Here is a 25,389-nt window from a genome sequence, read left to right as displayed (position 1 = left end):
CAGGAGCTCAACTTTATGGTTAAACAGTTTTGAAGCCAATGTGAGACATTTTGTATAGTTTAAGATCAAATTAATTACAATATAAAACCACTTTTACATTCATGGAATTAATGCTTTCCTACTATTTACATCTCCTCCCTCCCCGACCACTTCAGATTTTCTATGTGTCCAATGTTAGTTCGGCACCCACTTTTACAGTTCAATAATTGTAAATTTCACTTAATGAAAATGTTGCAGGGTGTGAAGATACCATTTTAACACTGCTTGATTTTAGCAAGGCTTTCATTATGGTTGATTTCAGTGTATTACGTGCCAAAATGAAACAACTAAATTTCTCAAACAGTGCAATACTGTGATTCGACAGCTACTTAAAAAACAAATGTTAACGAATCAGCTGTGCTTCGGAGAAGTCATTGGGGAAAAATTGTTCTTTGTTGGAGGCACTTGGGGTTCTGTTCCTGGTCCAGTGCCTTTTTCATTGTATATCAATCTCTCCGATACTTGTCAGTGGTACCGAATTAGCATTTCAAAAAACAGTAAAAGATCTTGGCGTAATTTTGGATGAGCATCTAAATTGGGAAGAACAAAATTTTGCAGCTTGCAGGAAACCTTTCTCCTGCCTACATGCAATCAAGAAATTTAGAAAAATATTTCCACCTCAGATTAAAAAAAAAGTAGTCTAGTCTTCAATCCTACAAATTTTTACTAATGTGACATTGTTCAACGCGGCACAAATAGTGAAAACTCCAGGTTACTCTAACTAGCGAGAACACTTGTGTAAGATATGTGTGTGACATTCAGATGCTTGATCGTATCAGTCCATTCTGGATGTTACCAGATAGGCAACATGATTGACAGCTGTGGCACTCATGCCAGTGCACAGTTTGCATGCTGAAATCTTGGCTGTCCCTATTTTAAGCCAAACTTCAGTATAGTCCCAACAGAAGAAAAGTTGGAAACTATAACCTAGAGCAGTAGTATGAAAATGTATGAACTATGTGGGAATTGTTGGGATATTATTTTATGGATTTCCAGTGAGACGTTAACAGACAGTGCATAGAGTACAGGTTTTTTTTGGAATATGCAGTGATTTCTGAGGTTAATTGGGGCCTAATAGCGCAACTTAAATAACTGTGATTGAAATGAGCACCAATAATACTTACAAAAATAATTGTCACATTGTTGGCCTTTCTAATGAAATGTGTCCTGGTTTATGATGTGTCAGTTAGGTTGGGACCTGTCAGCACAACTAAATTTAGCTGCACATTCTGCTGAATATCATGTCTTACAAATTATATTTCATTATGTCACCACATATCTGCATACAGGTAAAGTCGTGAATAACATTTACAGAACCTTGGGACGTGTCAGTGCAGCTAAAATTTAACTGCTATCTGCATACAGGTAAAGTCGTGATAACATTTACAGAACCTTGGGACCTGTCAGTGCAGCTAAAATTTAACTGCATATTCTGCTGAATATCACATTCTACAAAATTATATTTCATTGTGCCACTGCTTATCTTCATACAGGTAATGCCATGCCAACATTTATAGAATGCATTGGTTCCACTGTCATACGTAATGTGCCAACAATTCCCATCTATTATTTTACATTTTGCATATTTTTCCTTAAAAATAATTTTTTTACTGTACAACATAACATGTTTTATGATACGTTGTTAGATATAATTCTTACCTACTGTTTGGTGTCATATATATGTACGTAACATATGTTCAGGCCTTGTAATCACTTTTGGACTTCGGCTAAAATTTTAATTTAGACCTCAGAACTTTTGGATGTGTTTGTGAACTAGAAAACAAGACAGAAAAAAATCACCAGAAACAACTGATAAATCAATAATTATGATTTTCTTAAAACTCCCAGTGTGTTCATGCAATGTTAGACTTGTGTAAGGCCAATGATATCAAATTAAAGGTCAGTACAAATAACAGAATTGCTTATTGATGTTTTATAATGTTTATGCTTAGCAAGTAATTTCCCGTCATCTACATTTTCCCCACATTTTACACCAGTTTTTTTTTTTTTTTTTAGAGTCTTGATAAGTTTAAAAGAATGGTTTCTTGGTATAAACTCTCCTCCTCTGTCACTGCTGATTTTTTTTTTCCTTTACTGGAGAGGAATGTTGTTACATTATGTAAACTTTATTGGTATGGTTTTGACTGGCTCATGAATTATGTAAATTGCATTGCCATGGGGGTATTTCTTATGATCCATGATACAACTCCAGGTCCAGATCTACAGATCTCATGCAAGCAAGAATCATGACAATTCAGGTTACAAGTGAAGCAGTACATGCTGAATCTTAAGGCTGTTAAACTTGATTGAATATTACAGATTCTATGTGCTAAATAAAAGTTTTGATCTTATGTTTTATAATATTTTAAATTAGTATTGGGATTGTGAAATAGTGTACAATGATAGCCCAAATGTCTTAAGTATGGAAACACCACATACTTTATCATTTTCCAGGACATTTGTCAGAGTCTGTCTTCCCACTGAATTTTATTAATGTATCTCTTTGTTAATTCTTAATTGTTAGCATAACCACAGTCAGTGAAGACAGAGTTCACTCTTGTACAAAAGTGTTTACTAGTTTACATTCAGTGACAACCTGTAAGCGTACAGTTTTTAACCCCTTTTTTGCAAATTATATTCCAAAGAATGATATTTTCTTATTAATGAAAAAAAAAATCCATAACGAAACAGTAGATAGAGGCGTATAAAGACAGCTGTTGAAGCTTAACATAGTATGTTATAAAATTTGAAAATCGCCAATAATAAAATCCTGAGTATACCATGCACTGAATTTTGACTAAAATATCCTGAAACTTGAAGTCATTTTTTAGTTTCTGTGTAGCTATGAAGCCTAACCATGTATCTCGCAACAATTTCCTGTGAACATAAATCTTGGAGGAGCTGGCTGTGGATGCATGCATCTCATACCACTGGTGAGCACTTGCCACTTTCTGAGCTGCTAAATTCAATGTCAGACTCAGGATCACTACAGTGATTCTTTTTCGAAAGCATTACTTAAGTGTAATGTAGGAGACAGTCTGAAAGCTGGTGTTTTGTTGTCAAGTATACACAGCTGTACACAGTAAAGACAATATCTAGCGGCAACCATCTCAACCAAAACATGACAGTTAGGCTATATATGGAGCACCAGATGCTCTCTAGTGGCCAAACACGCAACTATCAGTGCTGAAACGGATATAAGCAGGATTTTATTTTTTTGAAGGTCGCTTCTTAATCTACCCGAATATACTCTGGGTTTTATAAAAACGAGATACCTCAGTATTTGATGTTAAGCAGTTAGACAGATTTTTAGCATTTTTGTTTGTTTTTAAAAATAGTCCTGTTGTTACATTTTACAGGTATTCTGAGGTTTTATTGAGAAGAGTGAGTGCAGGCAATATTTGCTTCTCCAATATTCAGCGTGCTTTTGTTAGCCTGACAGCAGAAGGTGCAATTCCATTTAATGCTGAAGAGTTTTCAGACATCAATGAGCTACGAGCATTGGCTGAATTAATAGGCCCTTACGGTATGAAACTACTGAATGAGACTCTTATGTGGCATATTGCCAGTCAGGTACAAGAGCTGAAGGTAACTATCTGCATTTGTTCTCTCTTAATCATAATTATTCAATATATAATTTATTGAAATCAGATTTAAGAAGTGTGTGCATTGTAGTGTCATCAGCAGCTATTACATTCAAAAATCGTAGAAGTTTCTGGCTGTGAAAGGTATCTGTATTCCAATTATGGATGTTTGGATTCATTACTGTAAAACTTTATTTCACTGATGATATGAGAATTTGTTTCATCCTGTGTAGGAAGTTCATTCCCCTAATATCATATAACTTGAGACCATGTTGGCAGCACAACGAGTTTTCTGTTAATCAGGAGCTTCCTTCCTTCCTTCTTGAGAGTGGAAGTAGTTTTCCAGAGCAGAATATTACTATTTTCTTGTTGATGGATACAAAGAAGGTCAAGCACTAGTTTGACATCTTCCAATTTTCCATAGGGTGAAGGTGGTACAAGAAGTGGATCTCACTGTTAGACTGACAATACTTATTCATGTGGTCCTATTTTTGATACTCACAGATGGTTTTTAACAATTTATTTCTACATGTTAAAGCATCTTTTGTTGTTTATGTTTCTCATTTGTGGTATTTCTGAGTATATGCTCTCAGTTGAAAAAATATTCGTGGATTTCTTACCACATCCAGTGAGTTTACATCCATGAACGTTTGGCCAAGTGCTCCTCAGTCTTTGTCAAGTGGTAACTGACTGCCTCATCCTTCTATAGCCATGTTACCATCTGCAACGTCACTGGTTCTCAGTCCATCACAATATAAGACAGTGTTTTTGTCCCATGTCAGGTGTGTTATCTTTAACATTGTGATGGCCATGTTCTACACTGTACTTACATCCAATCCACCTTCTTTATTGAGAGTGTTATTAGATATTTATATCTCTCTTAACTTTTTTTACTGTGCTATCCCAGAGTCTGTTATCCCTTGTAATAATAGAGGTATTACTGAACACAGCATTATGTTTGTTTTCAAAGCATTTTGAGCTACAACTAATTTCTCTGTGTAGAGTAGTTGCAGACACCTCTCATGATTAATCCAGCATTGCTGTATGATATGCATGGCTTGCTTGACAAAATACTGTCTGCACTTTGGAAATGGTGAGCATTCTGAGATCTACATTATCTTTCACAGGCCTCATGAGTTGGTGTGTCTTAACTGGAGGTCGGAAGATTGATTTGATGTTATTTCTCTTCAGCAGCTGGCCAATCTCCCCATTCCTAAACCACATAATGACAAAAAAATCTTTTTTATTTTTCCTCTCAGGGGCATTTTACTTGCAGACACCTCCTGAAATTAAAATTTCTTGCTTTTTTTTTGTTTGCCTACCACTTCGAATTTTTCATAATTTTTGTGACTGTCATTAGTTCTGTAAATCTTCCCTTCTTTCATGTTTGTAAGTTGAAATACCTTTCTCAGGCATTTGAATTTACAGAATCAAGTGCTTATATACTTGCAGAAGAAAATGTCCACACCAACAATCTTCTCCTCGTGTAGCTTTATATCTTCTGTTTATATACTTGCAGAAGAAAATGTCCACACCAACAATCTTCTCCTCGTGTAGCTTTATATCTTCTGTTAATCCAGTCTGAAATGAACTCCCACAATCAAGTCATAATTGAGTGTCATTGGTGGAGTATAATATGAACAATCCCTTTTATAGAAAATCATACTATAAATGAAACAAGTCTGCCATTTACTTTAACCAAAACTAAACATACATGGTGATTCGATTTCATATCTCTCAGTTATCTTTCTTACATGGTTGGTTATAGTTGGGCCTTGTTAATGCTATAGTGAAGTGCTACACTTTCCTATGCAACATTTTCTGTATTGCTCTTCTTTATATTTTTAACTGTTTGTCAACCTTTGTACAAGGTTAAAATATCATCGAGATTTGACTACATGTCAATCGTCAAGTTTTCCTGGCACTAATTGCTCAGTAAGGTTTCAAGAATGAAGATGAAACAGATTAATTTTTTATCAACATAACTCAGCTATGGAATGTCTAACCATCTTCTGAGTTGAAAGTTAAAGTATGATCACCCCATGCGGTTTATAAACCTGCAGACTGTGCCAACGAACATGCAGCCACCGACTTTTAACAGATGAAGAAAAGTAACTCAGGAGTGTCAATGGGGGCAGGAGGATGCTATTGCCTTTAAGAGCAGACAACTGAAAGTAGCAGATCCCACCCATTATCCAAATCAAAACCATCTGTGCAGCTAAGTAAATTCTTCATACAATGATATTATAAATCCTCTTTGATGTCAGAATTGCAGTAAAAGAATTTAGATACCAAAAATTGTGTATTGTCATCATCCACATAGCAGGCTATCTCAGTTAAGTGTTTGGTCATTACTGATTTATCTGAAGCTTCACAAAACTGCACTGTCAATATGCCGCACACTTCTTGAACAATATGTGTTGTTTGCTTTACATGTTATAGACCATACTTAGGTGAGATATTGTATACACCTGTCTTTTTAAGCATCAGATCATCCTTCAAGCAATCAAAAATAGTAGTGTTCATTGGTGCTGATCAAAATGTTACTTTATTGTTATGTTTGGTGAAGATCTGAACTATTTTGGCAGAAATACTCCTTACATCTGTTAGGATTTTTTTTCACATATAGTAGGAAATCCATCATTTTAAACCTGTCCTCTTCTGCTTATTGGTCTGTGTTCTGTTTGAACAGGAAAACCTTACACATTTTGTATGACATGTATCAATTATACTATCATTAAATACTCTCTTAAAATGTGCAAGTTCCTCATATAGGTGGCCCTTAACAGCAGTAATGTATGTCTTCTGTACAGGTATCTTGAAGGGGTGATAAATGTCTTGTTTCAGATACAGTTTGACTAGGCTTGCAGTAGACTTCATGTTGTGGGGTGCTTTCATTTTTGCAGCAAACTAAGGCAAACAAGTTAAGAAGCATCCATCCTTTTTTATCTCCACAGTAAATCGTATATTTACATCAATTGAACTGAAATGGTTCAAGAACTGATATATTTTTTCATTGCCATGGGGTCCACTGCTAAACTATCATCCACATACTCCTGAATACACTCATGAACAATCAAATTAGACACAGCAATTTACTTGCATGTTGTAACCCCTTTCACCTTTATAATGGTTCTGGGAAGCTATTCAAATCTATAATCTCTCAACTGCCAACCACATTTCACAGAGAATGGTAGAAGCTTAAGCTAAGGCAGGCACATCTCCCTCCGTGGTATACCTGGTGTACTTTATAAGACTGAAATCATGTTAGCTGGAAGGCCACACAAACACCCTCATGCCCTTGAAGTGTTCCTCAGATTATTCTGACACAATTCAGGAGTGCTGGCATGAAACATTGCCTTTCTGTAAGCTGAAGGTCCCATTATCAATGGGCTGAATACTGAAAGTTTAGTTATGTGATCCTCATATCATACATGAGTTTTTCTATCAAAATAGGTAAAATATTCACAAAAATAAAGAGAAAGTCTTTTATGAAAATGGTTACTGGTGTTGGTTACATGAAGGATGACATGATACTTTGCAGGGAAAGAGTATACAAGAGAGTGGAGTGAGAGTGGACTATTGTGTGTCAGACAAATAACATAAATTGTTCCTGAATGGAACATGAGTGATACACACTGCTGCTGGAGACCAGTAGATCAATGATGGCTGAATATTGCAATGAGATGGGCCACTCATTGGATTATTGCAGTATCTAAAATTTTTCAGCCACATCATCATGTTGGGATTGTGACAATAAGAATGTTATTAAACTCCACCTGTCAAAGGATTTACTTAACTGTGGTAGCAGCTTCAATTTATATTGTGCATTGTATCCAACAGTTTCAAGTAGACTGTTGTCAATAGATATTGCACAGGACTCTCGTCAGTGCTGCTTAAACTTGTGGGCCCAGATGGTGATCGTAAGTTCTGTTATAAGAGGATATACAGGGACGACATGTCTCTGATGCCTGAGTGACTTCTCTTTAGCTGTTAATCTGTTGCTGTATGTACATTGGTATTGTCAGCGTGTTTATAAAGTGGATATGAGGACTGCATTGTCAGTTTTTCAACTCAGAAGAGAACCAGATATTTAACAGTTTAAATATTGAGATAAAATTGATTTCGCCTATGTCATTTGACTGGGTGATTATGTAGAGCATTCTCTTCCTTACCTCATTTGAAGCTTTCCCACAGGTCACATAATCACGTGTAGAAATCGAAGGTGGTAACTCATTAATATATGAGATGAAGGTAGTCACCCTGCCACATTTCCCCGAGCAACACTAAAATTTAGTGTTGTATCTGTTCATGACATGCAATCTCACATAACATGCTTTGTTGGGCCCATTAGTTATGAGTCAGTCCAGTGTCATATTACCTAAATATTCCATATGAACTTGTTTTCAGTTGTATATGTCACTGCTGTACTGATTGAAAAGCATTTTAAAAGCCAAGTAACTTCCAATCCACCTATTTCCCTTACCTGTAGGATTATTGGAATAGTGCTAGAAAGGTGGATTGCATGAAATTTTGTAACCTCGATGACTGCCATGCAGAGTACCATTTTATTAGAGGTTGTTCATCAGTACTAAACTCAATGATGGTCTAGAATTTTCAGATAGATATAAGTGAGCTGAATAATGCAAATGTTACTGAATCTACTGGGTCTTTTCGCAATGCTTCTTATACTGTGAACTTGATATAGAATTAATAGAATATTTTCATGTAAAGATATTTCCATTTTGTAACAGATATAAATGGAATATTATGAAAACACTAGCTTTTGCACCTGATGTTTCTTCTGCTAGCAAATTTGGGGGGGGGGGGGGGGGGGGGGGGAATAAATTCCTTGTCATATTAATCTGCTGTGTCTCCCTGGAGATGGAATTTTGGGTGATTGTATTTTTCAGTCCTTATGTAATTGTGCATCTCTCTGTCCTTCTCTGTCTTATATCCAGCAAAGAGAGAAGAGTTGAGTTTCCTCTCACCTTTGCCTAGTATTTATCCCTTGACCTTGTGCTCTGGTTCGGTTTACTACTTAATCCTCTACCACTGCTCACAGTTGAGAAAGAATGTGACTCAGTCTCGTCCACTATGCAGATTTAGGTCTTCTGTGCTTTCTGTAAATTGTTTAAGGTGGATGCTGAGATGGTTCCTTTCAAATGGACGTGACTGATTCGCTTCCCTGTGCTTGCCCAATCCGAGCTTCACTTTCTAATCATGTGACCATCAGTGGGTTGATGACCAATAATCTTTCTCCCATACTTTGTCATTGAGCAGTCTTGTATATTCCGTCCCCTTTGCCTCTTTAATCAAATGAAGGATTTTCAGGTCCTTATAGATGCCACTCTTGCCTTCTGTTTCATCTGCATCTTTGTGAAAGAATTTTTTTTCTATGCAGTATGAAACTGGAAGAATGTACAAAAACATGTGCTATAGAGATAATGCTAAATATGCACTGCCCAATGGGATGCATAATGTATCGATGTCCTGCAGTTTTGCAGCTTTTATGTAAATAATGATATGTGGTGCTATTCTCCCCAGAAGCATCTGAAAGTACGAGGGCTATCCACAAAGTACATTATGTTTTGGAATTAAAAATAAATAAAGTATTGGAAATTTTTTTAATTATATACAGATGAAAGCCACACTTAAATACTACTTTTCTACATAGTTGCCATTTAAATTAAGGCACTTATTGTAGCAATGGACAAGCTTGGAAATTCATTCGTCGTAAAATTCGGCCGCCTGCGCCTTCAACCACGTGGTTAATCAGTAACCCGGTAGAAATACGATTTTTGTGGATTTCCTGGAAAGAGGCACTACAATAAACTCTCAAAGGTATTGCCAAACTCTGCACAACCTCAGAAGAGCAATACAAAACAAGCGCAGGGGAAAGTTGGGCTCAAAGATCTTGCTGATTCACGACAACACCCGGGCCCACACGGCAAATGCCACTCGTGAAGTTCTCGAATCTTTTAAGTGGGAGTTGTTTCCTCATCCGCCGTACAGTCCCGACCTGGCACCGAGCGACTTCCACTTATTCCCAGCAATGAAGAAGTGGTTGGCTATGCAGGGTTTTGATGACGATGCACAGCTTCAAGAAGAGGTAACCATGTGGTTGAAGGCGCAGGCGGCTGAATTTTACGACGAAGGAATTTCCAAGCTCGTCCGTCGCTATGATAAATGCCTTAATTTAAATGGCAACTATGTAGAAAAGTAGTATTGAAGTGTGGCTTTCATCTGTATATAATAAAAAAAATTCCAATACTTTATTTATTTTTAATTCCAAAACGTAATGTATTTTGTGGAAAGCCCTTGTACATGATACATCAGTTCATCTTAAAATAAGTATTGAATAGTAAATTATGTCTCAGATTGATGTGTTTTTCCTTTGTTCGGTTGTTGATGGTGTACAGAACTTTAGCAAGGAAGTAAAATAGCTTGTTAGTTCTGTTTCATAGTTGCCTTATTTGTACCTTGATTGGATAAAAGTATCAGTGAGTTGAGTAGTCGGGGTCAGGTGTCACTCAACAACTGTTATTTTTTGATCTCCGTGCAATTACTGCATTTTATATTTTGTAAGTGCTTGCCCAACCTTATCAGCTGTGATTGGTTGCATGGGAAGGCAAATATGTTTAACTTATATAAGGTTAGGATCACAAAAAGATAAATCTTTTGTTTGCATATACTGGTACTATCTTGGTACTGAGAGGCAGTTATAAGTATCCAAGCGACAGTCACATGAGAAAGAAGTGGAGAACTAAATATTGGGGGATTTTGTGTAATATAATATGCCTACAAAGGGGGTGGGATTGCAAGTGAAACCAAGCAACATTTGTTTATGAAGTTAGACTTTTCAAAATTTTTTAAATGCATGTTCTGTCTTTCCCACACAATTTTTGTAAAGTGTTTTTAAGTAACTTATTCACTCAGTTGTTTTTAAACCTAAGAAGAGAGAGTATTTGCACTAAGTGGATATTATATTGTAGGTGCTTTCAAAGCTGCCCTAGCATGCCATGCAGAATTTATTATTGTGTTTCAGGTTTCTTTTTCACATTTGGTCAAAATTACAGTTTTTATCAGATTTACAGTTTATTTTTGTTTATGAATTAATTGGTTACAGGTTACTACACATCCTCTTTCCATAATGTTTTCTGCAGTGGGTCAGGTTTCTTTATGAAGCAAGAACCAGTAATTTCTGGTGTTAGTAGTTATTTGTTAACACCTTGCATAGATATTCTGTTGGTATAACCTGTTAACATCTTATAAAACAAGAAATGTTTATAGAAGGTCCTGGGTGGAATTCACATAATAGATTTCCTGTATAGTTGAGATGCTTTCCTTAACTTTTGGATTATGTCTTCCTTCAAAGCTAACTATTTCAGAAAACGCACTGCATACCTCAACTCTAAGGTATATCATTACCTTTTCTCTTTTCTTTATTTGTAAAAAAACAAATTAAATGGTTATGCACGTATTGGCCATCTCCAGTATGTTTTGCCTCTGAATGCTGCTCTCCTTACATTTTGCATTTCATCCCTTTTTGTGAAGGGCACACAATTTTTCAGAAAGAGAAAAGACTATGTATAATATGCTCGCCCGGTTAGTCGTGCGGTCTAATACATTGCTTTCTGGGCGGGAAGGTGTGCCAATCTCCAGCATGAATCTGCCTGGCAGATTAGTGTTGGGGTAGGGTATGGCGGCCAGTCTGTGGGTGGTTTTGAAGGCGGTTTTCCATCTGCCTCAGCAAATGTGGGCTGGTTTCCCTTATTTCGTCTCAGTTACACTATGTCGGCGATTGCTGGGCAAACACTTTCTCCATGTACGTGTACACCATAATTACTCTACCATGCAAACATTGGGGTTACACTCGTCTGGTGTGAGACGTTCCCGGGTGGGTCCACTGGGGGCCGAACTGCACAATAACCCTGGCTTCAGTGTGAGGCGGCGTTGGGGTGAGCGGAATGCTGTAGCATGTTGTAGGGTTGTGAACCACTGAGGGCTATGGTGGGGATGAAGCCTCTCCATCGTTTCTAGGTCCCCAATTCCATACAGTACAATGTATAATAATCTGAGACCTTACAAAACTGACTCAATATTAGTCACCTACATCTGGAATCTGAATATTGGATATCATAGTCCAGTGAATACATAATTCTTTAATGCTTCACATCAAGTGCCTCCAACTTCATAGCATGTGGTTTAATTTGAAATGCACAGTGAACATACAGGCAATCGATGTATTTCAGGTTGTCTTTCCATATATATGGTTACTAGTGTGTCAGTCCTACATGGAAGTACAGTGTGTTTTGAGATTCTTTTTTCAGAACATATAAAAATTATGTGCTGCATTCCATATGGAAGATAGCTGTACTTGATACACTTATGACTTCTGAATTTATATCAGACATAGGTCACAGCAGGACACATAGCAAGAATTCTTGGCAATTTTTACCCTGGCATAGTTTTTATCTCTTCTACATTAGGACATGGAATGAATGTTTGGGCAAGCTTGGGCATAACTTGTAGTGTCTTGGTTGTGCCACCATTGCCTCAGTTGCCTGGTCTCATTATTTCTCATAATTTTTGTGAAATGTGTCTCTCATAATTCCCATTGTATATTCTCCAACTGATGTTATACATTTGAAAATGATGTTGTAGTTCGTTGAAACCGGAAATGTAACCACATTTTTTGAAGAAAATATTTTATGTACTGTGACAACGGCTTCACTGTTGTAGTGTCAAATAAACATGTAAGTTATATTTTGGTCACACTCCTTACAACAATTATGTCAGAATATAGATATACGATTACTTACTTCAGCATGATAATGTGTGAATGATACTTATTTGTTGTTTATAATTTTACTTTGTTGTTTGCCTCATTAAATCAGACTTTTTTTTCCATTTCAGAAATTGGTAACTGGTAATAAGGATGTTTTAGTATCTCTGCGAACTAATTTTGACAAGCCAGACATAATGAAAGAGCAGTTCAAGAAATTGCAGCGTAAGTTGTTGTCCTTGATATTATCTCGAAAAAGACCCATTGTTGCATTTATGTTTGACATGTTTCTTCCAATGAAAGCTTTGCCTGTAACTGTGTCAAAAGAAACTTGCTTACACCTTCTCATATTTCAGAAGTTTTACTAACAATTCAAAAATGTTTACTGTCAAATTTCAGCGTATAATTCTTGCACTCGTTAGCACTAACATAGTGTGAGTACTAAAAAAAAATACATTGATACTCATCATTCTTTTTTTCTGTATGTGTATTGAAGTAAAATAAACTGTGGATCCTTAGCTAATTTTTCTGCAAATATATCTGACAATTTTCAAGTAAATGAGCATTTGATTGAATGATAGTATTCTGCCACAATGCCACTGGATGGATTGAAATATACCACACATATTTCTATTTATTATTCTTAACAACCACAGAAAAAAAAAATGTAATGATAAAGTTTTGGGAGTATTGCCTCACTTGGCTTTTGGTAAGGTTGCTAAGTATCAGAGGAACAAAGTCAAGTTGGTGAATCTAATTCAAAGCATTTGTCTCAAAAGTATGTAACCTTCAATTAAATCAATTTCATGATAAGGTGAAGTAGTCATGCATAGGCTTAAAAAGGAATCGACACATCAGTGAGAGGCAAGACAGCACAGTCATGATACTACCACAGAACATCATCAAATGAAATGTGCTTTTGAATTTTATCACAGAGTAGTTAACATGAAAGGCATAAAATTTGCAGCAGCTGAAATAAAAATGCTTGATAGGGGGTTTGAAATTTAATGTGGATTCTGTGTTGGCATGTAGTACAATTAATAACTTGATAGCCAAAAGTAAAGAAGCTTTGGATCAGGGACCACCTCCAGTATTCATTTCAAACAAAATCATAAGTAAAATAGCTAGCATAATCTAAAAACAAATGAAATGGGAAAAGGAGCCATGGAATGTCAGATCTGAATTACATATAACATGAAATTAATAAGAAATTGGAAACATGGATTTCCATAGCAGTTAGAATGAATCATAAGTGTTTGTAGGATCAGCTATGGAATGTGAGAGAAGTGCTATGTAAGCCATACAGGCCCAATCATTAATGACATGTTTAAGCAACACATGCGTTTACAAGTAGTAGTAATGTTTTGTCTTTTGGCATACAGATATGGTAAGTAGGGCATGAGGCCCCAAACATCGACAGTAGAATTCAGATCCTTCATAAACTGAATAAGGGAATGTTCAGACACTCTCTAGGAGATTAAAATGTGCAATATTTTTTACAGACTACTGGTATCCTAAACAAACTGAATTCCAAAACTGAAAATTCCTCTAGAATGTTGATGGAATACTACATGCCATGTTGCATTTCTTGTGTTTCGTTTGTTAATATCAGAGAGTGCAGTAAATGTTTCTGCTCCTTCACATTGATGTTGTATTCTCATAGTTTGCTTCTATGTGTCGTACCATATAGTTCTGCTTCTACATATCATACCATATACTTTGGACCTGTGCTCTCTGTTTGATTCCATGTTACCCTTTGCCATGCCTTGCCTAATTTCAATATTACTAGGTTTATATTTATTTTTTGCTTGTTGGCTTTTGCTTTACATTTTGAGATAATTTTTAAGGATGTATCAACATCATGTTGCATGTTGTGAGACTGTCTGTCTTTGTATGCGCTTTCCCAGCTTTCTGATTTGGGGCACCATGTAATCTGGTTTTGGGATTTTGTGCATACACCTAATAGTGGCCAACTCAGTTTAGTACATAATCCCATCTTTTACCTTTTTATTGTTTTATTTTTTACTGTTTTATATTAATATTTTCTCTTTGTTCGGATGTTGTCATTGCTGCATTTGCTAAGAAGAATAATGAGAAATGTGTGTGGACACTAGTGTGTATGTTGTTGTTGTATACTGGTTTTACTGTAACTTTTATCCCATTTTAAGTATTACATTTATGATTATGTACAAATGAAAGGTACTCGATTTTTGTAAGGCCGCATGTTCCTATCTTTTTATCCAGTATATTGAGAAGCTGATATACTGTATAAATAAAATTGCTACAAAAATTTTACAGCATGTAATTATTACTGTTACAGTTCATAATTATTATACTGTTGGTTGTTTCCCTGTTAAGTGAACTCCGTATGAACCATCCACAAAGTAAAAAGGTACACAGAACTTTGTTTCTCTTCCTGTTATTCATATACTGCTATTTGTTGTTTGCATAGATTAATGAAGATTACTGCAACGTTATTTGAACTACACATAAAGTGTATCTCATTATTGAAGCTTATCATGAGCAATTGGCCACAAGCCGGCCGAAGTGGCCGTGCGGTTAAAGGCGCTGCAGTCTGGAACCGCAAGACCGCTACGGTCGCAGGTTCGAATCCTGCCTCGGGCATGGATGTTTGTGATGTCCTTAGGTTAGTTAGGTTTAACTAGTTCTAAGTTCTAGGGGACTAATGACCTCAGCATTTGAGTCCCATAGTGCTCAGAGCCATTTGAACCATTTTGAACCAATTGGCCACAAGGTGTCAGTGTACATAGTCCAGAATACTCATACACTCCTGTGTTGTATGTTACATCAACGTTGTTTGAGGGAAGCTTGGTGTCACGTCTTTAATTGTGAAATCCAGTAATGTGATAAATTGTTTTATTACATGATTTCTCCTTTAATGTATGCTGACAACTTTGACTTGTGTTTAACCCTCGCAATACCAAGAAGGGAGTACTTTATGCCCGCCTTTTGAAAATATTATAATTTAGTCAGTTATTTTATATTTCAAAATTTTTTATTTAAAAAATTATTGTATTTAATGAATGCTTCTATCAGATTCCATAAATGTTTTAAATGTTTCAGTTAAACTTAAACCAAAAATGTAAATCGTAGCTGTGAAGTCACTTTCCACAGTGAATGCTGTATCCAATATTTGCAGTTTCAGGACCTTCCTTACATATCAGTGTCTCTTTAAAAAGTAAGTTGTAAGTAAAAGTCAACAAAAGATAATGTAATTTGCAGTTTTTAAATTGTTTTCTAGTGAACATAAAGCACTCCCAGCTTGGTAGTACAGATGTAGATGTTGATAAGAGTGATCTAAAAGATATTTTTAGGTTCTGGATCCTCCTTACATATAAGTACCTCCTTGCACAGTGCGCACATGGTATGCAGTTCCTTACATACTGTTCAATATCCTGTCTCCTTGTTCTCCACCAGTATTGTTCAGTGATTCTGTGGTCAGTTATTCTTCATCCCCCATGACTTGCAAACACATGATGGCGCATTTCCTTAAACACTTCGTTCCTCAGAGCTGCGAGTACCACAGTGCGTGACCTGAACTTCGTCATCCTTTACAATAGTGCGTGGTGCATAGCGAACTGTGACTACATCCTAAATAATTGGCAGTCTTCATCAGTGGTCTGCACTATTTGCTTCTCTGAAAGACTTCTACCAACCACTGCCACTTAATGCATCGATGTTGCTGTGTTTGCCACTGTGATTGTGTACTACCTCCTAATTGCGTTTGCTTAATTTTAGTGCCCAATAATTTAATCTGCTCAAAGGATCTTTCAGTCTAATAACAACTTTAATGCCATATGGTCTGTTATATTTTTAATTTACTAATGGACAAGTGACAATGAAAATGGGTATATGACACTCAACATTTCCTTCTCTGTGGTTGAGTAATTCCTCTTGTCTTTGTTTAACTGCCTCAGTTTGTATGCCATTTGTGTTCCTTGTCATTCACATCCTGACTTGGAATGCATCCTATCACTAGGTTGCTTGCATTACAGGACAGGATAAACCATTTCTCGTAATTTGGAAATATTTACACCGGACTGGTTGTTAGTGCCTCTTTCAGTTTCTCAATTGTGTTATGGCAGTCGGTTGTCCGCCGTATTTTACGCCCTTTTTTTAACAAATGCATTAACAGCCTAGCAGTTTCAGCAAATCATTCGACAGATTTTCTGTAATAAATACTTTGGTCTAAAAATGAATGGAGTTGTTTCACAGTTTGCAGTGGTAATAAGTCATTGACAGCATGTATCAATCTTTGGTAGGTTTTCATACCATCTTGGCTAATCACATGGCCATTCATTTTTGTTGATGCAGAGTGACATTTTTCAGTATTTCATGTTACGTGAGCCACACACAACCTCTTAAATATCTCCTCCAGCTCTTGTGGGTGTACCTCCAAATCCCTAGAAAATAATGTAATGTTGTATAAATAGACCATACACTGATATGGTTTTAACTCTCTTAGTACTGAATCTAATAACCCCTGAAACATGGATGATGCATTCTTCAGCCCAGATGGCATCCCTTGATACGTGTAGTGTCTCCAAGGAACAGTAAATGTTGGCTTTGGCTAATCTTTGGAGATATTTGTAGTGTCATCAAGGAACAGTAAATGTGGGCTTTGACTGGTCTTCGAAAATTAATTCCAACTGATGATACCCACTCTTTAAACCCATCATGGAGAAATAATTACGTTGACCCAGGTTGTCCATTGTTTCCATTATATTTGGTATAGAATATGTGATGAATTCCTCCATTAACGGATGTAAGTGCCAAGGTATTCTGTACGCTTTTTAATAGAAAGGAGGCTTATTCCCCACTGTGTCATGGGTGTCGCTGGTACTGGTCCACTAGGATTGAACAAATCTGCAAATCTCTTTTCCTTTTCAATGCTGTACTTTTTTGCGTAATGCAGATGCTTCGATGGTTTGCTTGTGGCAAAGGTCTCCACTCACCCTATCTAAATTGTCGTCATCATTTAGAATGTCCGAATCAGAAATCGTTAACCCTTTTGACAGATCCACTTCGTCAGACCCAAACTGGAACCACCTATTCTCCATTTACTTCCTGCATGCATGCATGCATGCATGCCATGCTCTTGCATATAAAATGTTGTGACGTATCCAGTTGTGTTCCAACAACTCAGTAATACATAAAACGTCATCAGTAGGTCAACACCCACACTTTCCCATACCTTCTACTACTCTGGTAATGTGAACTGAACTTTAATGATGGTGCATTCAGTTTACTTGGCTCCACCATCATGATTGGCGAACCTTCTGACAGTGCATCATTTGCAGCAGTCATTTGAAGCTGGAATAATGTCCCACTGGGTTCGATAGCGTGCTGCGATAGATCAGTCTTTGCGTGATGCTTACTCGGGAAATCCAGCCCACAATTGCACAGTACCCCTCACCAATAAGGGGCAATACTTTTGTATATTCCTTAAAATTCTTTGTTACAATACAGAAACTTAACAGTGCTGACCCCAATGATGCCACATTGTTCCACATAAATCTATATTGCAGAGAATAAATCTGTTCCCACCTAAGAGGTGTAGACTACTTACCAACACATGAGCCTCTGTGTCCAGTAAAAGCTTATATTCTGTTCTGTTTACCATGCCAACCACATAACACTCTGCCTCTGCATACACCTTAGTTGCATTGCGCTCTATTGGGAGTACCATCTTTCTGTGAGGAATTCCCATTGTCATTTAATGGACTCCTACTATGATGTCACTCTCTTTGCTTTTTATTCTGACAATCCTGCACGCAGTGTCCTACCACCCCACACTCATGGCATTGCGCTACAATCCTGCTCTGCAGTCAGTGGCGTTGTTTCTGAATGTAGTCTACACATCCACACCTGTAACACTTCTGACAGAAAAACACTCTGGTTATCACGTACCTGTGTTGCTATGTCTATTTCCTCTAGTTGTGTAGCACTCTTAGTGACAGCAGCTGAATCCTTTGGATTCTTCATCCATACTGTTCTTGGCAAATTGGGTGGGAGCTCCCCCAAAAACATGTGCTTTGCTTCTTGTTGGATAATTTTATCCATCTCCTCATCTCGTATTAATTTATACATTTGCACATAGTTTCTGAGAATGTTTTCATTGAATCATTTCGTTTCTGAGACATACCATTGAGCTGCTGCCTAAAGAACCTGGAATGGTTCTTCTTGAGGTAGTGCTGAAAGAATCTACTCTTGCGTTGTTCAAATATATGTGCCCTGTTCAAATCCTCATGATACAATGCATATGTTTTTGTTTCACCCAAAAATCATTACTGGGCCATGTGCAAACATATTTTGTTTGACCGGCCAACCACCCAGACTCCAGCAACTCCCAAATTGTCAATAAATTCTGACTCATTCTGTTGTTTTATCCAAAGACGGGGTCGCTAGATTAGCTGCAGTTGAATCCACAGAAAGACAAGTACACAGAATGGAGCTTTTGCCTCCACTGTCCAAGCTAGTTCACCCTCTTTATGCACATCATCAGCTGTTAAAGTATTGACTGACTTTGGTAAAGCAGCATTAATTTCCTTCAGCCTTCTACCTCTACCACCAAGTAGTCAATCGCTTCCTGCACCATCACTCTTGTTTGAAACCCTGGCATTTGTGCAAATTCTATCTGCCAAAACCACAACACACTTAAAGTGTACCACAAATTGACCAAATGAGGACAGCTACTACTAACACCCAGGCATAAGAACAAAATAGATATTAATTCTTATGACAGATCATTGCCCATTTGGATTCTGAACATATTTGCCTCATCTCCATAATGTCGGCAAATTCTACATGTAGCTGCTCCAGACTGCATATAAAATAGTTCGTTTCTCGCTAGATTACAGTGTTGGCATCTCACTGGCTGTAAATAGTATTCTCTGTAGTTTCCCTTAACTGCGACAAATTCACAGGTCCCTCAGGTTTCACAAACTGTACTTTCATGTTTCTATGCACATCAATTCTATCCAACATGACCATATGCAAAACAAAATAAAAAGACCACAGAAATAAAAACCTCACTCAAAAAACTCATACCATCGAAAATACATGTTGAGGTTGGAGATGTGGTCCTGGATCAAGCTACAGATGTCAATACTAGTGTCTGACACCAAACGTAAAGGCCGAGGTTGGTTGGCCACTACAGTGAATGGTGGAACTGGGGTGGCAGAGTTCAGGAAGCCATTAGTTCACTACCGTCGGTGGGGTAGCGGAGGGGCAGCAAGTGCATGTCTTGTTGTCACCTGACATTTTGTCATGAAAACAGGATTCTTAAAACATTCGTTTATTGCTCATCAAACAACAACAGTTGTGATGATTCTCGGAGAAGCCAATGCCTCCAGACCATAAGCTGTATACAGTTGGTGAGAAGGTGCTGTGGTCAGTGAGCAGCTTGTTGTTGGTGACTGCCCACAGCATCCTTCGGCCAGTGAAGTGATGGTGGCGCAACTTGGCCAGGATGGTGATTCCACCAGCAGATGGCAGCCACAGTGATGGCCACACAGACTAGAGGCAGCTTGTGGCTCATAGCAGATCAGCAGCATCGGGATGAGCACAAACAGCAGGAACGGAGGTAGCAGCCACAGAGTTTAGCGGTGGTGCCTAGTTGATCCGTGGAGACTCGTAAACCAGCGTAGGTTCCAACTTGGAGCTGGTGACTGACAGACTGCATACTTCTGTCTAGAAATGAGTAGCATTTATACGGGCTTGGCCCATCCTTGTTTTGCCAAGGCATCAGTTCCAATCACGTAAGCAACAACAGAAGTGTGGCTTGAATGTGAAGCCATCAGATCACCCATGCCCCAGAGACTCTTCCTTTTTGCTACGTCAATGATATTACAACTCTGGTCCATCTGCTGGCTATGTTGTGACTACTTGATGCTGTGGTGGCAGTACTTGTATCATAACTTCAGGCCTGGTGTAAGTGTCTGGGAAATATTCAAAACGTATTGATAATCCAGGAAAACAAACTAGGTACTACTCAGAATAAAAAGCATAGAAAAGACTGTTAAATTTGAGGAAGAGTTAAAAGGTAACTTAGTCTCTCCCTTCTTTAAAATGCAAAAGAAAATTTACAAGCTAGTTATTTTAGGAGACTTCTTTTCCAGACTATAATATCCAGTGTGCTAACCACTGTGCCACCTTGCTCAGTGTTACTTTTCAAATCTGAGGCCAAAAACCTGTAAAATAGAAGTTCTGCTATTGATTTAATAGATTCATTGTCATTCAAAATGTAAAAACTCTTTGCTATCCTGTTACATACTGTAAATTTAAATAACTTCTCTTAAATTTTGGTACCAATAAACATAAAATCTGTGTGGCAGTAAATCTCATCTTTGGTTTCTTGTATTGTAATATTGTGAAAAAAATCTCTAATAACTAATAATTAAAACTAATTAGTACAGTTACTTTCAATGTAAGCTGCTTATGTAAAAAAACTAAAAAAAAGTATTACTTCTTTTTTTCTAGATGTTGACAATGTGTTGCAAAGGATGACAATTGTGGGGGTGATTTTGAGTTTTCGGCAGTTAGCACAATCAGCCTTAGTAGATGTTCTAGAAGAAAGAATACCATTTCTTTTGAGCTCCATACTTGATTTTTATAACCATCTTCCTAGTGGAGACTCAATGGTTAGTGTTGCTGTTGTTCAGGTAATGTCAAGTGTTTTGGGTAAAACAGATCTGTTAGTAGTTTTTCTTCTATTTACGTAGTAACAAGTAAGTGCTTAAACTGAAATATTCTTTTTTAAAAAGAAAATAGTATTATTTTTATAATGGATTGAGATTCTCACAATTGTGTAGAAATATAAAAACAAGAAAAAATTATAGTGGCACAAAGTGAAAGTTGCTCTGTGCACCCTGTTAGACTGTCTCATGATCCAGCATATGTCACAGAAAGCAATTTGTACTTTGTATATTTTAGATGAACACTTTCCTTCAAGAGAAATGTGTAAATTACCTTAAAACTGACTGCCAGCATGGAGACGGACTTAGATCTGGAACTAATTAAAGAAAAATAAATTGCTCATTTGGCAAAATTATCCTGGATTTCAGCATATTTTCACATTGTTATCTAAAATTAATAAATCTGTAGTAATGCCCAAGCAAATTGTTCCCAAAATAATTTTACTCAAGGAAACCTTTTTTCTTCCTCATCTCTGATAAAACTGTGATCAACAAATAAATTGTATTGTGTAGAAAGTTCAGGATTTTAAGTTGTTTGAATAATGTTAAATATTAAGTACAGACAGAGAGATGAGACAGACAAATTGTGTGTGACCACTCTATTTACTGGCTGATGAGGTGGCACACTAGTCAGGCTAGCTATGCATTTAAAAGGTCTTGCACTTCATCATCGTCATCATTATCATTGTGGTATCGATAGCTACGGTGCCACAGCGTAGGTGCAAGTTCTTAAGTTGGCACTATGAGAGACACCGACGACAGCGCCCTCTAGCCGGCCTTGTTGAGCTCTACGAGTGCCACTGCAGATTCTACCCATTTGATTCCAAGAAGACGATCTAGCAACATTGTTTCTATTTCACAGTCGGCAAACCACTACTTGTACGCAAAGTTAAGTAAAGGTGATTTTAGTTTCACACTGCAGTGCCAATAGTTCTACCTCACCTGCTCCTCCTTGCTTCCTAGCTTTGGCCTACCTTTGTTTTCAGAAGCAGACCCACGTGCCGCCTTCCAAGCGGTATACAAAAATAATCAACATCATCATCATCTTCTTCTTCTTCTTCTTCTTCTTCTTCTTCTTCTTCTTCATCATATTGCACATAAGGCATTTTCCTGTCCGGACTACTCACTGTTTCCCATCACCTTTTCTCTTATCTTTGTAAATATCTTTTTTCAGCTGGTTGGCAGCAGCAGGAAGTTTTTGGAAGACTAACATCTTCCATTCCTATCAAATGTTGAAAACGTGCAGAGTTGTTTATTTTATTTGCTTGTGAGAAAAACTACTCATGATGTGGAATGCATTGAAATATACAGAACACAGCATCTGCATTTACACTCTACAAGCCATTATTAAGTGTACAGCTGTGGATATTTGGAACCAATATGTTTTTGAACCCCTTCCTATTCTGCTTGTAAATGTTGTGTATGAAAAAGATAGCTTATACACGCATGAGCCCTGTTCTATTACTGAGGTCCTTCTCCAGCATTTTCAGTGTGTACTGTCAGTAAAGATAAAGATCAACTTTTTCAGCCAGGCACCTGTGTTGTATGGATGTAAACGAAATTATATTTCTTTGCTGGTACATGTGTCATAATATTGTCAGTCCAGTCCCCACTTGACCTTCAGAATAGTTGTATGTGTATGATCTTTAAAACTAAATGGGTGTTTTGTTCATACGGATAAACTGAAATACTGTGCTATGGTTTATCACTAATAAAGATTGATTAAAAGCTGGTGATGGTTTACATGTAGGCTGCTTCTTAATTTTTAACATGTAAGCAGTTGACAACTCAGTTTTAAAGTAGCTCGACTTCTCTTTGAAGATGATCCACACCAAGGAAATCACAAGACTACAACAAAAGATGAAAATATTAAGAAAATGCACCATATTGTATTACATTCCTAAGTGCAAAAAATTTTGTACCTTAGAAGTGTTTAATCGCTACACAGATTGTTTTTACAGCCATAAATAGGTATTCTGCAGACCTGAAATCACAATCCAGAGATGAAATCTATTCACTTTGGCAAAGTGCATTGATGTAAAATAAGCCACTTTGGAAACTAAGAAAATTTTAAGAATAATCATTACCAGGTTGAGAAATTTTCTCCTTGTTTGTGTAGGTTATATTTTTAGTCATGCACTCCTTGACCTTCAGTTGCAGAGCAACATCTCCATAAGATACATCATTTCTCTAAGGTAGTTACACTATTGTGTGTCATTAGTTTGAGATTCCCAGATACTGAGCTCAAGTTTTATCTCATATAAGTGTAACTCAGTTTATAGTTATGTTGTTAGCACTTCCTGCAAATGATTTCGAGATGTTTGAGTACTTTTAATTCATAAGCAACTGTACAAAATCTTACCATTCACATCCAAAACAAAAATCCAGATACAAAGTGGGGCATCCATGACTTTCTTGAAATTATGAGATTTAAATTTGTGGTAGAATAAACTGAATGAAGTACTCAAAAAGATACAGTGATTAAAAGCAAATAATTTTCACCTTACGTGGTCACATTTTTGCAATTATTCAGTGTGGAAATGCTTGACACATCTTCTGTTTTAGTTCTTATTTGGTCATTGACAGTTTCGTGAAATGGTTCATTCTGATTATGCATGGTTCTTTATGCAAGTGTTATTAAAAAAAATTTTTGTCCTGTTTCCTACCTTGTTACTTGTCAAATGTATATTGTTTAGTGACACTGTTGTGAAACCTGCAACAAGCAGCTCATGACATATGTCACATGATATCTACTGTATCTCACATGATATCTAGTGACAAAGCAGGTGTATAGAGGGACTTACTAGCAGTTTCTCTGCATATCACTCACTGCTGTCTTTGATAATGGAGGCATTTTGTCTGGGTTACGAAACGGATAACACCTGGGCCGTGGACCTAAGGGTGCAGTATTTCTTAAACATCAAATTTGTTTGCATGAGTCTGTTGCAAAAGTGTGTCATAAGTAGATTAGTGTCATTAAAGTCAACAACCATTTAGAACAGTGGAGAGCTCCACTTACCATTGATGCCTGTTGTTAACAGTATTATTTATGGTGGGGTTTGAGAGCTCACCGATATTCTACAGTGTATGAGCGAAATATCGTAATGGAGCAGGACAAAGTCATGCCTACGACACTATTTCAGCAAATAGTGCTGCATACTTTGTTCTGAAAACTTGGTATAAAGACACAAATGTATTTGCACTACTGAAACTGAACCGCTGGTTGTTAACAACTGGTAGCATTTTCTGATGAGTTTTGTTTTCTACTTCATAGGACAGATGGGCTTTGATCACATCCAGGGAGAAAGATTGGACAATAATCACTCTGTGACCATGGTGGAAAAACATAATTATGAGGATGCGGTATTATAGTCTAAAGAAAATTTCCGTACCATTCATCTACAAAGAAGGCATGCTTGCTCGATTTGGGTACAAATTTGTCCTCAGATTTTATGTTCACCCATAGTTTATATGTTACTTGGGAAGAGTACTGTCTTTCAGTTAAATTAATTTTTCTCTCTCTTATTCTAGGTACTTCATTTGTCCTAGACACAATCACAAGCCCTTTGATATTCACCCGTAGTTAACATCCCTTGGTTGGGTAATATCTTTCAGTTAGATAATCTTTTCTATCTCTTATTCTTGATACTTTATTTGCCCTAAATGCAGTCACAAGGGTATATGACATTACAAATAACTAGACAATAAAGAGTAATAAACAAGTATTCAACCCTGAGAGAGAGAGAGAGAGAGAGAGAGAGAGAGAGAGAGAGAGAGTATTCTGCTTACCATCAAAAATAATAGCCAGTGAAGTGTAATAAAGTCCCAGTCACAGTTCCAAATTTGGATTTCAACTACAGTAGCCATTCCAGGATTTGTGGATCACTGTTGAGGGCAAATACCACAACTTTGAGAGTAACTGACAGGTTAATCATTTATTAAAAAATTGATCAGCTCTGTGCTGGGTGCTAGTTCCTGGGGGTATCGCTGCTTGGTGACTCTGTAGTTGAGTAGAAGCCCACACTGGAAGGAGCAGATATCCATAGTCCCTAGTGACCCATCAGAATTGCTGTCAAGCCACAACACTAGATAATCTGCCATACTACAGGGTTAAAAGTTTCTGCAAATGGCTGGAAGAACATGTTCAAAACTAAAGAGTGCTCCCATGGTGGCCAAATTCTAAAGATCTTAATCCAATTGAACATCTTTGAAATGAACTTGATCATTGCATTCACTGTGTGTATCCTCCCTTCAGTATCTG

At 37.1% G+C, this 25,389-nt stretch overlaps 1 protein-coding gene across 4 annotated transcripts in view; it reads left to right on the top strand.

Moving 5' to 3' along the window:
• LOC124555677 (membrane-associated protein Hem-like) overlaps positions 1-25,389 on the top strand; it is a 180,894-nt gene that overhangs the window by 137,826 nt on the left and 17,679 nt on the right. For 2 of the 4 annotated variants that reach the window (XM_047129678.1, XM_047129677.1), the window contains exons 17-19: positions 3,399-3,627; positions 12,543-12,636; positions 20,914-21,074. In XM_047129678.1, coding sequence (XP_046985634.1) covers positions 3,399-3,627; positions 12,543-12,636; positions 20,914-21,074 — 484 coding nt within the window. Of the gene's footprint in view, positions 1-3,398; positions 3,628-12,542; positions 12,637-20,913; positions 21,096-25,389 lie in introns of all 4 variants that reach the window. The other 2 variants (XM_047129676.1, XM_047129675.1) reach the window with 1 other exon arrangement.

The sequence above is a fragment of the Schistocerca americana genome, chromosome X, assembly GCF_021461395.2.
Source record: "Schistocerca americana isolate TAMUIC-IGC-003095 chromosome X, iqSchAmer2.1, whole genome shotgun sequence".
In the NCBI taxonomy this organism is placed as follows: Eukaryota; Metazoa; Arthropoda; class Insecta; order Orthoptera; family Acrididae; genus Schistocerca; species Schistocerca americana.
This window is presented reverse-complemented; position numbering and strand designations above follow the sequence as displayed.